At 41.8% G+C, this 17,037-nt stretch overlaps 1 protein-coding gene across 10 annotated transcripts in view; it reads right to left on the bottom strand.

Annotated features, from left to right (window-relative positions):
- Positions 1-215: 215 nt before the first annotated feature.
- The window catches only part of LOC113540685 (uncharacterized), a 29,575-nt gene continuing 12,753 nt past the window's right edge, over positions 216-17,037 (bottom strand). For 9 of the 10 annotated variants that reach the window (XM_053233397.1, XM_053233398.1, XM_053233400.1 and 6 more), the window contains 11 exons: positions 10,084-10,164; positions 9,946-10,005; positions 8,296-8,328; positions 7,970-8,029; positions 7,820-7,879; positions 7,162-7,212; positions 4,947-5,012; positions 4,828-4,867; positions 4,662-4,713; positions 4,063-4,516; positions 216-3,627 (listed from right to left, as the gene is read on the bottom strand). In XM_053233397.1, the coding sequence (XP_053089372.1) occupies positions 3,049-3,627; positions 4,063-4,516; positions 4,662-4,713; positions 4,828-4,867; positions 4,947-5,012; positions 7,162-7,212; positions 7,820-7,879; positions 7,970-8,029; positions 8,296-8,328; positions 9,946-10,005; positions 10,084-10,164 (1,536 nt within the window). In that variant the 3' untranslated portion in view covers positions 216-3,048. The remainder of the gene's footprint in view (positions 3,628-4,062; positions 4,517-4,661; positions 4,714-4,827; positions 4,868-4,946; positions 5,013-7,161; positions 7,213-7,819; positions 7,880-7,969; positions 8,030-8,295; positions 8,329-9,945; positions 10,006-10,083; positions 10,165-17,037) is intronic. The other variant, XM_053233399.1, reaches the window with a different exon arrangement.

Here is a 17,037-nt window from a genome sequence, read left to right as displayed (position 1 = left end):
CATGTTATTTTATTTTATGTTATTTCATTTCATTTAATTTCATCAAATCAGTTTTATGGCCATAACTAAAACGGAAATGCTGAGAGGAGAAGGAAAATTCAAACTTAAAATAAGTTTGCTTTTTTAAAAAAATATTCAAAAGTTCGAATGAATTATAAGGAAATTAAAATGCAATGTTTACTTTGTATTTCTTTTCCATGAAAACACACAATGAATAAGTCCTAGCTTGTATTTATTTTATTATACATTCAAAATACGTGTCATCTCATTTCCAGGGTGTTTCACAATGCAGACAGGCGCATTCCTTTCCCCATAGTCCCATCTATGGGTCTTTATTTAATGAATTTTGAACACTTGAAGGAACTTTATAACAGGCATAAAGTCATTTTTGTTTGTACACAAGTATTTTCATTCATTAATTAATCAGTAGCTCATGTTCAGGCATGTTCGTATTTATTTCAGCAGAGTCCAGCATGTTGGTTTCAATTTGGATAAAAAACACCAGTGAGTTTTCAGACAGTGAAGGCTCGTGCCTTATCTGATGCATATCGTTATGTTTCTCCAATAAATGTATTTGTAGCCTTCTATTGTGAAGTGTTGATTTGTTAGCTTATATTGTTGTTTGTACACATGAGCAGATCGTACCAGTGCGCTATGTACTAGGAGGACTAAGACCCTTTTAAACCTATATGATATTTTGCTTACCAAAATAAACAAACACAAACAGGAAGCAAAGGCAATTAATTTTAAAGACAAAACAATTACAATTTACTCTTTTTTTAATTTTTAAAAAAAATTTAGCTGTACAATTAATTCACTCCTAATGATTAATTATTAATAATATAGTGGGGCCCAAAAGTCTGAGATCACATTGAAAATCTGGGGATATTTTTTCTTTAAAACTAGAAACTCTTTTAATGTTTAATATCTTGAATATTCATTATTTAAGATTCTAATGTATTCAAAAATTCAGATGGGTTATATTGATCATGTTAAGTGCTTTGTTAAGGTGAGATTTTCCTTGAGTTCTTATCTCTTCCACTGAGGCTCATGTTTATTGCCAGTAATATAATTTGTAATGAAACAGTTTGTATAAAATTAGAAAACAATGCAAACTTTTGGACTCCACTGTGTATAAAGAATTAATTATTAATTTTGTCAGTTGTTTTGATTTGTCTGCAGTTTTAAAGACAAAAGAACAGAAACAGAAGTCAAACAGTTTCATCATGTAACATATAGTAAAAATGCTGAGAAAACTGATGAACCGACTACAGGCAGAGTGGAATATCTACAACCAAGAGATCAATGTGCAAAAAAGACAAATCATGAGATGTCTCAGATGATACAAGCTTTTAAAAAAAACATACAGTGTTTTTTAGTACTCTGGCTGAAATGTGAAATAATCAGGACTAGGCTTGTGCAATATAACATTATTATCGTCCCTACACGATATTACATTCATATTACATCCCTGCCCATTCCTTAATCTCATCCCTTGCTTTCTGTCAAGGTAAATGGGCAATGTTTTGAGTTCATTAATATAAAATAAAATCTATCAGTGTATGTTCGACTTTAGACATGTATATATTTATTTAGTTTATTATATTTATTAGGGATGCCAGCAAAAAATTTCAGCCAAAATTGTTTTTCAATTTTGACCCAAAAAATGAAATAAGTCAAAGCAAACGCTTACACATAATCATAATGGTGATGATAAGGTGATGAAAGCAACCGTTTTGTTTTTTTCTTTTTGACCGGTGCTCTCCTTCACAACAATGAGCAGCATGAACTGTGAAAATGTCAGATACATGAACATTAGGCAATCAATTTGTAAAAGGATTATATCAAAATGTGCTGTTAGGTTTTTTTAATTATTTACTGCACATCACTGCAGAATCACTTAAAAATCCACCATACAGCTGAGTTTTTTGCCCACAGTTCCTGGCTGCACAGCTGCACAGGTAATATTATTACGCCTCACATCCCTCTCCTTATCTGACATGGTAGAAATGCTCGTTTTCATTTTAAGGCTAGGGGTTCTGGAAAATTATAATTAATCATGATATTTTAAATTGGAAAATAATGATGATCAGGCGAAAATCAATATCGCAGAAGGCTAGTCAAGATGTTAATAAAACGGTAGACATGAATTAGTCTGAGTTATTCTTACTGTCAGTGTCTGTAACAAGAGAGCAGTGTTTACAGCAGGAATGTTTCAATGTTTCAATGTTTGGTATCACTGCTGAGTGGAGGAGTCGAGAATGTCTAATAGAACTGAATGGAGTTCGATTAGATTGTGATCAAGGAAAAGGTGCAGAAGAAAGTGGAGGAGACACCGGAGGTGGGGTAGAGGAGGAAGTGCAGGATATGGATATGTATATGCCTAACGTTCAGGAGTGGAGGCAGAGGTGCTAGAGAAGAAAGGTGGAGGAAGAGAAGCATAAGGAGGAAGAAATGCAGGGGAGGTTAAGGGGGTAGAGGTGGAACATGTGATGCAGGAGGTGGAGTTACAGTATGCAATGTAGGAGTGTACTAGGTTTAAAGTATGTTTAATGACTGTTCCTTTTAAATGTGAAGGTGCAGGCGGTGGATGAGGTGGTGGAGGATCATGTGTAAAAGGTGGATATGAAAGTGTAGGTGGAGAAGTTGCAAGATGTGTCATATGACTGAAGGTGGAGAAGTTGTAAATGTGGAAGTGGAGGACGTGGATGTGGAGACAGAAGAAGTGGAGGTGGAGAAGATACATAAGGTGGATCTGGAGGTGAAGAAGGTCTAAGGGGTGAATGTAGAGGTGCAGGATATGGAAGTGGAGGGGAAGAAGGTGCAAGATGTGGGAGAGGTGGTAAGGTGGAGGATGAAATGGAAGAGATTCAGGAGGATGTGGTGGAGAAGGTGCAGAATGTGGTGGTAGCATTGTTAATTGTTAATTTAGGAGCCAGTCATAGAGGAGAATAAGAAAGTGCAGGTTTTGGATAAGGACACTGAGAAAATGGAGGTGTATCATTTGGAGATGGAAGAGGAGGACATACAATCTGTTTAAGGACTGTGTCAGGACTGAGCTAGAGGTTCTATGTGTGCTTCAGTGTTCTGTGAAAGAGAAGAGGAAATGGAGGGGCAGGGAGAAGTGGAGGAGAGTGAAGCGATGGAGGTTGAGGTGCTAGAGGAGTTAGAGATGCCAGACGTGGACGAAGAGGAGGTCAATGAGGTGGCGTAAGTGGAGGCTGAGGGGCTGGAGGTGGACATTGTGAAGGTGTTGGAGGAGGTGGAGCTTTCTGAACACTGCAGCTCCTCTCTGATGATATTGAGCTCCACCAGTCCTTGATGCAGCTGCTCTGCCACCTCCCTGATCTTTTTGGCAAATTCCGACTTGGCTCCTTTCCTAAGTTCGTGAGAATCCTTTGCCACAAAGTAAATATCCATGGCAACAAAGAGCCCGGTGAGGACGCCTGTTGCCATGGCTGCAACCTGCACTGCTCTGGCTGCTGTGCCACCTGTTGCCATGGTGACTTGTGTTAACCTGGTGATCTCATTGGCGTTGATAAGTACTGCTTTGCCTGCCATGGCGCTGTCCTCGTAGATATTGTTGATTCCAGAGAAATCATTATCATACACCTTTAGCTTTTTCACCTTTAGACAAAATGGGATTAATCATAGTTTACAATGTTAAAAGGATTTTTAAAACATTCACTTAGTCATTAATTTATCATCAGTAGTTGAGTTGCTGTGGATGCAGTATTTAAGTATCTGTCCAACTTGGCTTTTGAAGTAGTGTAAGCTAGCTAACTAACTAACTAACTAACTAAGGTTACAAGTTACTTAGGTTTCATGTCAGATCTGTTAAATCTGTCCAACTAGGCTTTATAAGTAGTGTAAGCTAACTAACTAACTAACTAACTAACTAACAAACTAACAAAGGCTACAAGTTACTTAGGTTTCATGTCAGATCTGTTAAATGTAACCTTGTAAAAAAGGTCCAGTTAAAATCAATGCTCACTACATGATGGAAAGCTTATTGAACAGACTGCTATTCTTTTACAGGTTACACAGAACTCTTGTCCTTACCCTGGGAGCATTTAACTCTCGCAGGTTCTCGATGCCTCGTTTGATGAATCTTGTGCATTTGTCAATGTCAGCCATCTTGCTCTGGAAGTCCTTCACAATGCGCTCCACTTTCTTGCGGTCCATTGAGCCATGGACAGTGTTGGAGATACCGGCCGAGGCCGATGTTAACCCGCCCGCCGCAGCCACGCCCAGGCCCACTGCTGTGATGATCAGGGATGTTCCCATAGTAACAGGTGCCAGGGCAAGGCCTGCTATAGTGGCCACACCCCCAACAGCGCTGGTGGAGCCACCTGTGATCTGGGCCACTTTGGTCCTTTTGTTGAAGCGGTCCAGACCATCAGCAATGAGGTTGAGGTCAATGATGTGCTGCCAAAGAGCTTCTGCTCGCTCTGAAAACAGCTGATTAAACACACGAATGCCTCGTTGCACCTTTTCGGCTGTTAATGCAAATGCCCTAAAGAAAGGAGAATGAATGTAGAATTTACTGATATTTTACAATTTGCACTAAAATGGGAAAAAATTATTTTTGCAATGCAAAGCCACTGTGTCATGGTTCTAGAACACAGAAATAAATACTAATCTGTTGGTAAGCAGCTTACGTAGCCTCCTCTTTTTCCGTCATATCTTCATTGTTGGACATCGGCTCCCATTCTGAACAACACAAGCAGACACTATGGTTATCTTACTACTCATTTATGTCACACTTTCTCAGCCTTAGTTTTGCTACCCACCTAAAATCTGTATATATGCTTTAAACACACTCACGTTTTACCGTACTCCACCACTCCATGAGGCTATCAAGATCCTGTGACAGAAAACAAGTCATTTACCTCTACGTAAAACTAACCGTAGGAAAAAAATATGTGGATGTATTTCTGAGAAACCTCCTTGTCTTCGCTATGAACTCGATCCAGTCGAAACTCATTCAGCTGCTCCATGAGGGAGTTCTTCTTTAAGGGAGAAAAGACAAAATATGTAAACAATCCCTTATATAAGCTTGTCCTCAGTTTGCATGTTTTTTGATTGCAAATAATTTTTAAAATACATTTTCAAAAATGCAAATCTTCAGCATGACTATAATATTAATATAACAGTACTATTATTATGACATCTGTATTAATTATCAATATCATTTTAGTATTAAATATGCATAATAGTGAAAGCACAATGGAAAACATTAATGATTTTTGCAAATTTTTTAACTGCTAGGTGTTGCATCCCCTGAAGACCAGTGGATCTGAACTAATATAGACTTAGTAAAGGTATAGTTTATAATTGCACTTGAGGTTTTCTAAAATACCAGTTCCTGCTATCTTATTAACCTTTAGTTACTTGAAGACTTACAGTGGATATAAAAGTTTACACACCCCTGTTAAAATTGTAGGTATTTGTGATAATAAAAAAATGAAACCAAGATGAATCATGTCAGCTCTTTTTCCACCTTTAATGTGAAATAGCAACCAGCAACATTCAAGTGAAAAACAAATAGAAACATTCTAGGGAGAAAAAAAACACTACAAAAACCTATGTATGCACACCCCTTAACTAATACATTGTTAAAGCACTTTTGCTTGTAATACAGCTCTCAGTGTTTTTGGGGGTTTTCCAACTTCACACATCTTCATTTGGTAATTTTATTCCACTCTTCCTTGTAAAAATGCTCCAGATATATCAGATTATGAGGGGATCTCCTGTGCACAGCCCTCTTCAAGTCATTCCACAAGTTTTTGATAGGATGTAGATTTAGGCTCTGACTGGACCATTCCAAAATGTCGATCTTCTTCTGAAGCCGTTCTTTTGTCGACTTGGATTTGTGCTTTGGGTCTTTATCATGCTGGAAGGTGAAATTTTTGTTCAGCTTCAACTGTCTAACAGAGGCCTGCAGGTTTTGTGCCAAAATAGATTGGTATTTGGAGCTATCCATGATTCCCTCTATCTTGACTAGAGCCCCAGTACCAGCAGAAGAGAACCTAACTATAGTTTGATGCTGCCACCACCATGCTTCACCATGAGTATAGTATTCCTGTATTATTTTTTGTCAAAAAAATATCTTTTAGAAGTTTAGAAGTCCTACTTTGGTTTCATTGGACTATAACACATTCATCTTTGCCACCGTACCCCACAGCCCAGACATGTGAAGAATACGAGAGATTGCTGTCACATGCAAGGAATGACCAGTACTCAGCAGATATTCCTACAGCTCCTTTAATATTGCTGTAAGTCTCATGGCAGCTTCCCTGACACGTTTTCTTCTTGTTCATTTGTCTATTTTCAAGGGACATCCTGTTCTTGGTGACGTCACTGTGGTGCCCCATTTTAGCCACATTTCTTTTTCTTTTTTGTCCCTAAAATGTTTCTATTTGTTTTTCACTTAAATTTTTTTGGTTGCTATATCACATTAAAGGTGGGGAAAGATTGGATACGATTTACCTTGGTTTCATTTTTTACATCACAAAAACCTGCAATGTCAATAGGGGTGTGTCAACCTTTTTATATTCACACATTCTACTGTGTTAAAGGCACAGCCAGTCAAAATTGCCACTATTTACATATACATATGAACAAGTCAGAGCAGAAAGAAACCTATAAAAACTGAGTTGATGACCATATGTTACCAATACTGCAATAAATTACCATTTTCATTTTTCACTGCTTATTTCACAAAAATAAACACTGCTTGTCGTTTACAGGCTCTGTAATTTGTGTTCATTGTACAGAAATATATTGCCATAATGACAACAGGCCATTAACTCCTCAGCACTAATTAAACATCCCATTTTTTGTCAAATCAAACTTTTTACTGTGCTCAGTCTGGCTGAGGGTTTGTAATTAACTTCTGTGTAGAGAAGTAGAATACGGGGGAAACAAAATCAAAGCAAAAGTGAGGAAATAGAAGAAAATTTCCTGAATAGTGAACAAGCACCTTTTACAGCTGTGCATGTAGCACTATGTAGATGCACAAAGTAAGCAAATTCCAGCAGCATTACAGCCCCAGCATGTCTGGAATTGGGTCCATTACTGAAACATTTAGTTTAATTCAGACGTGGGCACCTACACATGGTTTCAGTAAAACCAAGTAAAATTCCCCCCTCTGAATACCTCTAAAACCTCAGTGCCATCTTCTCCGCTCCTCTTCTGATTCATTTTACTCTGAAATAAAGAAATACTTAATTAATTTAATAAATTTATGTTTTACAAAAAACAAGCCCCATTCTGCATGTACAGTTCAGTTATGCAAGAAAAATGAACATAAATTCATACATAATACATATACATAATTAGTTATACTGCACTACTCAACACCCTTGATGATGTTATGATGCTCTACATGAAACAGAGCTCAAATTATTTTACGGCAGAAATCAGGTTCATGTAGACATAGTGTACTACTCAAGTGGACATTACTGTTGTAAAGGAAAATACTGCACTTAATTAAGTCTAATTAGCAGCCATTTGATTTTCTTTTCTAAAGCAGAAAATCAGAAATAGTCCACTATATGATTTATGATTTGATGTATAACATTGGTCTGGTATTTAATTTCAGTTCTGGACTCTTCAGTTCTTAATAAAATTTATTTAAAAAAAAAAAAAAACTCATCTAATTCATGCATGTGCATCAGCTTTAATTTCTAACATATATTTTATTTAATATTTTATGTCAAAATCAGAAATATGATAGCAGGTTGTTTACAGTTTTTCATTTTCCTAAAGTGAAATGAAAAACTGAAAAACTGACAAAAATGTTTTTATCCCCTACCTTAGCTGTCACATGAGGCATGAAGGGATTCTTCTTTTTCTTTACTTTCTTTTTCTTTGGCTTTAGCGGATAAATAAACCAATATTAAACTTTGTTATTATTTTATTATTTATTATAAAAACAGAAATGCATAGGATATGATGATTATACCACTACTTTCTCTTTCTCAACTGTAGCAGCGGCTTCGTTCACACACTCCTCACTGTGGTCCTGTTACACACATTTTAGACGTGCAGTGTTGAGAGAGCTTGTGAAAATATTACACAAAACATTTGAATGCAATTTAAAGTTTCCTGGATCTAAGCAAAATGTCCATCTCCAACTGGGTTCATTTACATTTTTCTACATTAAATTATTGTTTCTGCACATTTATTATCTAATTATTATTGTTACTTGATGAACTTGTAAAACTGTGTGTTTGATATTTTTATCATTCTATAAATGTGCACTAATATTTTAAAGTAAACACACTCTACCTCAGTGCGCTCGCCAACGTCCTGATTTTCCATCTGGTATAAGACACACACACACACACACTTAATTTTATCATTTCATCAGTGGATTTCTAGTACTTTAGATAAAAGTGTCCATATTCAGAGTCTGTGATTTAAGTCCAAAAGTTATGTCAGTATTTACATAGGGAAAGGTCCTGGAATTCAGAGTCGGGTTATGCAGCTGCTTAAGTGGATTTTCTTAGCTCCACATTCAGATTATAAAAATCAACTGTGTGTAGATCACACATCAAAGGTTGCTAGATTTTTCTTGTTCTTTCTTTCTAGGTGTGTGAGAGCAACATGTATTGTAGATCTGTTGCAGTGATATTCAAACTGGAGAGGGTCCATGTTAGCAGATGGCGATGTGCATATATAGGTTTTAACTAGCTGATCAAAGTGCTTCATGACAGTGGAGGTCAGTGCGACAGGGCAGTAGTCATTCAGGCAGGAGACAACAAGTGTCTTGGGAAATGGGACGAAGGTGGTCCTCTTGAAGCATACAGGGATAGCTGACAGACTGACCTCCACACACTGGGTGGCACAGGCTCTGAGGACCAGGCCATGGATGCCATTAAAGTAGAATTACCCCTTGAAGGAAGCGGCCACATCTGGCACAGATATGACTAGAATACAGCTGTTCTGGTCCACAGGAATTCTTACAGCAGATAATTGGTATTTAGTATTAAAATTGGTATTCTTCAGCTCAGAGTGAGCATAGTGTGTGTTAATATACTAGTGAGGTGGACACGTGTACATCACAGTTTTTACTCCCTTTTGTAGTCTGTTACTGAGCGCAGGTCACTTCACATGCGCTTGAGGTCTGGCCCATGTGGGATTCCACCTTGACCTTTTAGATATCTGGCCTTCTTGTAGTTCACCAGGTTCCCAGATTTGAAAGCAGCAGTCCGTGCTTTCAGATTGGCGCAGACATCACTATTGACTCAGGGCTTCTGGTTGTAAAAAAAAAAAAAAAGACAGATTTTTCTGAGTTCTGCAGAGAATCCCAGCACATCTGCCTCTGTTATATCTCCTTTGGTTTTGCAGGTGTATTTGTAGACAACTGGCAACTGAATTGCACTCATCCAGGACAGCCTATTGTTTTGTGTTTTATTTTCTTCATCATGCTCTGACAGTTACTCACAAGATGCTAAACTAAGGCCATAAAATCATAATGTGTGCTTGTGAAATAAGTAAAGAATAGCATTCCAGGCCTGGGTGACCATTACAGCTCCTTAGCCGCTGAGCATTTGTTATCGTAAGTAGTCTATATTGCTGTTGAGTTCTCCTTGTGTTGCTCTCAGTTATTGTCTGGATTTGTGTTCTTGTCAAGATGATAAATGAGTGAGTGTTAGCATAATGACTTTGAAACACGTTTCAAACATTAAATCAAGTCAAGCTATTGTGATCGGGGAGCTGAAGAAACCTCAGACCACACGTACCATAGGATTAGTCTGAGGACTCATTCAAGCTAATCGGTTGGATTTGTCACTTTATTGCATCATAAATAATTTGAAATAAATCAAGAAATTCTCAGTTGTAGAAAATGAATGATCACCTGTCGCTTTGTCACTCACTAGTATGAATGTAAGGTAAAAGAGAGAGAGGAAGAGACTGAGTAAATCTCTGCTGTACCTGATGATGATCCATGTCAGTTGGATTCATATTCAGGCGGTGTGTGATGGAGTTCATCACCTGATGAACAGGAAAGCTGATTAACATCACAAACATCACAATCTCTGTTTTTCATAGTTATACAGTAACACACTGCACCTCCTCACTGGGATTTGGAGAGACACGAGGGGTTTCATCTGCTCTGTCTTTCTTCCCTGTGATGTCTAAGCTCCCAGCACCCTGAAACACACACACAGAGCACTGTTTGTTTTTCAGTCCCACATGACTGCTATAACTGACACCAAAAGTCCGACTGAGTCTCGTGAGTGTTATACACAGAAGGGAAAAGAAAGGGAATGAAAGTGAGAAGTGAATGGAAAGGGAAGAGAATGAAAGTGGGAAGTGAATGGAAAGGAAAGGGAATGAAAGTGAGAAGCAAATGGAAAGGCAAGGAAAAGAAAGTGAGAAGAGAAAGGAAATCTAAAAGGTAGGATATTTTCTCATGCCATTCCTCTAAATAAATGAATAAATCATGGTATAAGGGGAAAAAAATAAGGTGGAATTGTATCCCACTAAAACTATTGCCTTTAAATGCCTAATTATTATTACACACACATTAATACTGTGGCCTCTTAGAAGCATTTCCTTATAATGTTATAATCATGTGAGTGTGAACGTGGACAGGATTTAACTCCCTTTTACATGCCCAGTGACTTCCATTCCATTTCTCGTGCAAGAGAAGTAAAATGATCTAAACTATAATACATAAGGTTCACTAGTAAAGCTTAGTGAAAGTGAGAGAAAAGGGAGAGTGAGTACTAAGGATCTAGGCTATAAAATCGCTGAAAAGTGAAGGAAAATAAAAAGGAAAAATAAAGAGCTCCCTTTTGAGTTGTCCCAAGCCTGCCTCCCATCTCCTCATTTCCGGTCAAACCCGAAAGAGTGTCACATTGGTGCTGAAACCTCTGAAATTGAAGAAGTCCTCAATTCCATGGAGTCCTCACCACTCACAGAGATCATCAAGATCCTCGCTGGCATCCACCAGATGCAACATCTGGCCCTACTGGAGCTGCACACGGAACAGGAGCAGTGCTTCCAGGCCTTTCTCCAAGCTAGGACAGAGGATGGGCAAGTCTGGTCCAGCTCACTCCAGCAGTAGCCATGCCCCACATTACGCTCTCCAAAATGGGACCGCAGGACGACCCGGAAGCATTTGTTGAGCTCTTTGAGTGTGCTGCGGAAGCGTGGGGCTGGCCAGACTCACAGTAGACAGTCCACTCGGGCTGCACCTGTCAGGGGAAGCCCAGCTCACAGCTTCTGATCGCAAATCTGCTGGAGTACCTGGACCTGAAGTGGGCCATTTTGAACAGGTCAGCCACAGCCCCAAACAGCATCATCAGTGCTTCCGCTCGCTGATGCTAGGTGAGCTTGGCTGCCCATTTGCATTCCCCCAACAGCTCCAGGACACCTGTTCAAAGGTGGCTGCTGGCATAGGAGCATGGTGCTGAAGATATAGTCAACCTAGTAGTGCTGGAGTAGTTTGTCACTGATCTACTGGAGGGATTGGCTGGAATGGGTGGTGAGCCACTGCCCCTTCTCCCTCTTTCTCTCGCTCTTCCTCTGCCCTCCCCCTGTCCCTGAATCATGGAGACAGGGGCCATTTCCCCTGAAACCAGTCCCCCAGTCCCCATTCAGGTTGGTGACTTCAGGGCCACAGTTGTGAGCGTAAGGCCTGAGCCAGTGCCATGTGATGGAGGTGAGATCATTGGTCCGGGTCCCCGATGTGCCACAGGCTGCCCCCAGTTGAGCTGGGATGTACCACAGACCAATGAGTCTTTAAGGGGTTACATATCACACATTGGTGGATTCAGGCTGTAACTAAAACTCAATTCACAAATGCCTGGTTCAAGGTGAGGCACTGGGTACAGCATGCTGGGTGAAGTGTGTGCATGGGGATGTGCACGAATATCGACTAGTGGCTATCACTATTCAATTCCAGGTACAAAATCATAAAATAGAGGCAAAAATATAAGTCATCACCTCACCCGTCCACTGAATTTGGGAACAAATTGACCGGCATTTCAGACATTATTGAGGGGAATGTGTGTGGATGGGTGCTGCAACAGTGAAGCACGGTGAGGGATGTGTGCAGCTGGGGAGGCATCGCCTGGGCCATCGACGGCAGCTACATGTCAGGAAAGGCACGGAGGGTGGGGAGGGCCCTGCCCCCCCATGCTTTGGGGGAGTTCCCCTTGGAGATTTCCTCTTCATGTTGTGAATGTTAGCTGGTGAATCTGCCAGCCACCCTAAAAGCACCATTGCACCCCCGTTCCATTATTCACGGCCCAATTCGAAAGATTTGGTATGGACCTCTTCGGGCCATTGGAACGGACTGCACAAGGGCAACACTTTGTGTTAGTCTGGTGGATTACGCAATATGATACCCCAAAGCCATGCCACTTCACATCATCTCAGCACACAGTATTACAGAGGCACTCTCCAAAATCATCTCCCGGGTCCTGACAGAGATCCTGACTGATAAGGGCATCACAGTTGTGTCACGCACCTTTCGCAAACTATACAAAGTCTTAGGGATTAAATCGATTGATACAAGCGTTTACCATCCTCAGATGGATGGCCTGGTTGAGCAGTTTAATCAAATCTTTAAAAATATGATTTGGATGTTCATGCACAGGGATGCTCAGAATTGGGATAAGTTGCTCAAACCCCTAATTTTCACAGTACAAGAGGTCCCACAAGTCTCCGCAGGGTTCTCCCCATTTGAAGTACTGTATGGATGCAAGTCTTGCAGTGTCTTAGAAATTATGAGAGAAAACTGGGAGGAGGGACCTTCAGAGAGCAAGAGTGAAATTCAGTATGTTCTCGACCTGAGAGCAAAACTCCACACATTGGGGCAATTAACACAGGAGAACTTGCTACAGGTGCAAAAACATCCCAGCTGTATAATAGGGGAGCTTGGTTACGTGAGACACAGGGACATAAAGTTGGACATAAAGTGCTCATAACGTGCTCAAATTATTACCCATATCATGCTCCAAATTACTCGCCAAGTGGCAAGGGCCCTTCGAGGTCACACAGCAAGTTGGGGATAAAGCATGGAGGTAAGGGGGACAAGGAGGTAAAGCAAACGGATGGAGGCGGTGTGTGGCAGATATACCACCTCAATCTACTTAAACCATGGACAGAGGTAGTGCCCGTAATTTTGGCCATGGTTGTTCCGGAGGGGAAGGAGCCAATACCAGAGGTGAATCTAAAATGCGTGGCTCAATCCACCCCGGTTCCCTGTGCAGACCACCTCTCACCCTCCCAAATTACGGAGGTTGTCAAGTTGCAAACGGAAAATTTCCTACATGTTTTGAATCTACCTGGTCACATTAATTTCATAGAACACCACATGAAACACCCCCAGGGCTGGTGTTACACAAAACAAGTGGTGTGGGAAGAGCTCACTGCCATGCTCGATTTGGGAATAATCGAGGAGTCCCACAGTGACTGGTCCAGTCCGGTGGTCCTGGTTCCCAAGGCAGATGGTTAAGTCCGGTTCTGTGTGAGCTTTAGAAAAGTCTACATGGTGTCTAAATTTGATGCATATCCAATGCCCTGCATTGACAAACTGCTCGATCGGTTAAGTGCAGCTCGTTTTTATTTGACACTAGATTTGACAAAGGGATACTGGCAGATCCCCTTGACTTCCATATCTCATGAGAAAATGGCCTTTTTCACACTGTTTGGTTTACACCAATTTGGGACCCTTCCTTTTCGTTTATTCGGAGCCGCAGCAACGATCCAAAGACTCATGGACAGAATCCTCCGTCTGCACACTGCTTACACCAGTGCCTATCTGAATGACATTATTATTTATAGTAATGACTGGCAGCAAAACATTCAGCATCTGAGGGATGTCCTGAGATCCTTGAGAAGGGCATGACTCGTGGCAAACGCAAAGAAGTGTGCAGTTGGACGTGTGGAAATATGGTATCTGGGCTACCACTTGGGCCATGGGCAGGTGCGTCCCAAAATTGATAAGACAGCAGCGATTGCAGCCTACCCAAGACAAAAAAGGAGGTAAGACAGTTTCTGTGGCTGGCTGGCTGGTATCTTAGGTTTTATGCCTAATTATTGGGATGTCACCAGCCTGCTGACTGATCTCAATAAAAAGAGAGCACCAAATCCAGTCCAGTGGACAGAGCCATGCCAAAAGCAAAGGAAAATAAAAAGGAAAAAAGAAGAGCCCAATTCTGAGTTGTCCCAAGCCTGCTTCCTGTGTCCTCATTTCCAGTCAAACCTGAAAAAGTGTCACAAGTCCATTTTAAACTGAATTCTGTTGGTTTCACTTCCACTCTTAACTTCCACTTCCACTTCTGATTAGTGAAATACAAAGAAGAGTTTGTGTTCCCCACTCTGCTGATGTACAGATATTTTTCATACCTGGCCATGACTTAGAAAGATCAGCACTACTGTTGTGTAACTCTTCATCAACTGAGAGATCGTCCTCATAAAAAAAAAGGGATGGATTAGAGACCAGGACTCATACTTTCTCTAACAAGTTTGTTATTACACTCCATTTACAGTAATAATGTTCATGACGATCATGTGTCTCAGTACTGTTCATCCAATTAGACATACGATTCAGGACTGCTACTCGACACTATGATTAAGTACAATTAATTTGTGAACAGTAGATTCAGTACTGTTTGTTAACAACACAATTCAATAATATTAATCCAAAATATGATTCAGTTGTAATGATTCATGACTTGATTCAATACGTTAAGTGTACAATATGATTCAGTAATGTTAATGAAAAATTTGGAATTGATTTGGTGGACTGAATTGATTGAATTGATATGGTGTTTTATTCCACTTATACAAATATACACATTTTTATTATTCATTAACCTATGACATGTCATAATTGTTTAGTCATTTAAAAAAATTGTGACTGAAAACGTCCCTAGGTTACGTCTGTAACCATGGTTCCCCAAGAACGAGACGCTGCGTCAACAACGCTTTGGGAATGCCTTTGCGTGACCACGATCTGAATCACATGTGTAATCCGTCCAACGGAATTGCGTGACGTCACCGGCAGGATGACGTAGCGACCCGGAAGTATAAAAGCACATGTGGTGGAGCTAACTCTTCAGGAGAGTGAAGGAAGCGCTCGCAGGAATGCAGGAAGTATGGCGCCGAGACGCAGCGTCTCATTCCCTCAGGGAACCATGGTTACAGATGTAACCTAGGGAAGTTCCCCTTCGGGAACTCGAGCTGCGTCGACAACGCTTTGGGAACAAGTATCCAACGCCACCAGACTGACAAATCCCTGCCTAGTGTGGAAGGGCACAACTAGGTCGAGAGAACTGAGGAGCCGGGAGTGGCATTGAGGTCAAGGCTGTAAAATCTGATGAAAGTCAGAGGGGTGGACCATCCCACAGCATTCCAAATATCCTGGAGAGAAACACCAGAGGAGAAGGCCTTGGAGGCCACCATATTTCGGGTAGAATGAGCCTTCATGCTTTTTCTGGTCATGGTCCCGAAAGGGAGGTGAACAGAATGCCTGAAGCACGACTGGCCGTGGAACCACAGAGAGCACCTTAGGAACATACCCCGGTCTGGGGTAAAGAAAGGCTCTGGCCATGCGAGGGGCAAACTCTAGAAAAGAGGGGGCCACAGAAAGAGCCTGAAGGTCACCGACTCTCTTCAGGGAAGAGATGGCTAATAGAAATACAGTCTTGACTGTAAGAAATCTCAGAGACACCTCCTCCAAAGGTTCAAAGGAAGGTTTAGAAAGGGCCTCTAAAACCACGGCCAAATCCTAAGAAGGCACTCTAGGTCGTACTGGGGGCCTCAGCCTCCTGGTACCACGGAGGAAATATGTCACTAATGGGTTTCTCCCCAGAAATTGCCCACACAGCGGAGCATGATATGCAGCAATAGCAGCCACATGAACTTGAAAAGTGGATGGAGATACCCCTGTGGCAATCCGCTCTTGCAGAAATTCCAGCACTGAACCAACCTGGCAGTTAACTGGTTCTAATCGACGGTTTTTACACCATGACGTGAACAGAGAGGAGATCCCATCTGACGGGAATCTCCCAAGGAGAGTCTTCGAGAAGGGCTACCAGGTTCACAAACCATGGCCGGCCCGGCCAGTAAGGGGCTACTAATAGAAGACGTACTCTGTCTCAGCGGACCCTCTCCAGAACTCCCAGGAGCAGAGTGATCGGGGTGAAAGCATACAGGCGTAGCCTCGGCCACGTCTGTACCATAGCGTCCAGTCCAAGAGGAGCTGGGTGAGGGAAAACCAGAGGGGACAGTGCGAAGTCTCCTGAGTCGCAAACAAATCCACTTGTGCTCTGTAAAACATCCTCCATTTCTGTTCCACCACCCCTGGGTGGAGCCTCCATTCCCCGGGCCTCAGCCCCTGCCTCGACAGGATGTCTGCCCCCTGATTGAGATGCCCCAGGATATATACTGCCCTCAGTGAGAGCAGCTTCCCTTGGGCCCACAGAAGGATCTGGCACGCCAGCCTGTAAAGGGGGCGTGAGCGCAGACCCCCCTGCCGGTTCAGGTAGGAGACCACTGAAGTGTTGTCCGTGCGGACCAACACATGATGGCCCCTCAGGTCTGGGAGAAAATGTTTCACTGCTTGAAACACGGCCAGCATCTCCAGGCAGTTTATGTGCCACTTGAGATGGGGCCCTTCCCACAGACCTTGGGCAAGGCCACTCATGACCTCCCCCCAGCCCGTGAGGGAGGCATCTGTCGTTAGCGTTACGCGACGACAAGGAGCCCCCAACCTGGGGCCTTGTAACAGGAACCATGGTTTCTTCCACATGTCTAAGGGAGAAATCGCTGGAACACCGCCGACTGTGTCTTGGCCTCCTGGAACCTGTCAACAACTGTATTTACAGTGTCGCCGAACAGGCCAGTCGGCACTATCGGGGCGTCCAGAAGAAAGACCCTGTCTTTTTCTTTTAAATTAGACAGGGTCAGCCACAAATGTCTCTCCGTAGCCACCAGGGCCGCCATAGACCGCCCAATTGCCCTGGCTGTCTCTTTAGTGGCCCGAAGAGACAAATCCGCGGCACGACG

The sequence above is a fragment of the Pangasianodon hypophthalmus genome, chromosome 4, assembly GCF_027358585.1.
Source record: "Pangasianodon hypophthalmus isolate fPanHyp1 chromosome 4, fPanHyp1.pri, whole genome shotgun sequence".
Lineage (NCBI taxonomy): Eukaryota > Metazoa > Chordata > Actinopteri > Siluriformes > Pangasiidae > Pangasianodon > Pangasianodon hypophthalmus.
This window is presented reverse-complemented; position numbering and strand designations above follow the sequence as displayed.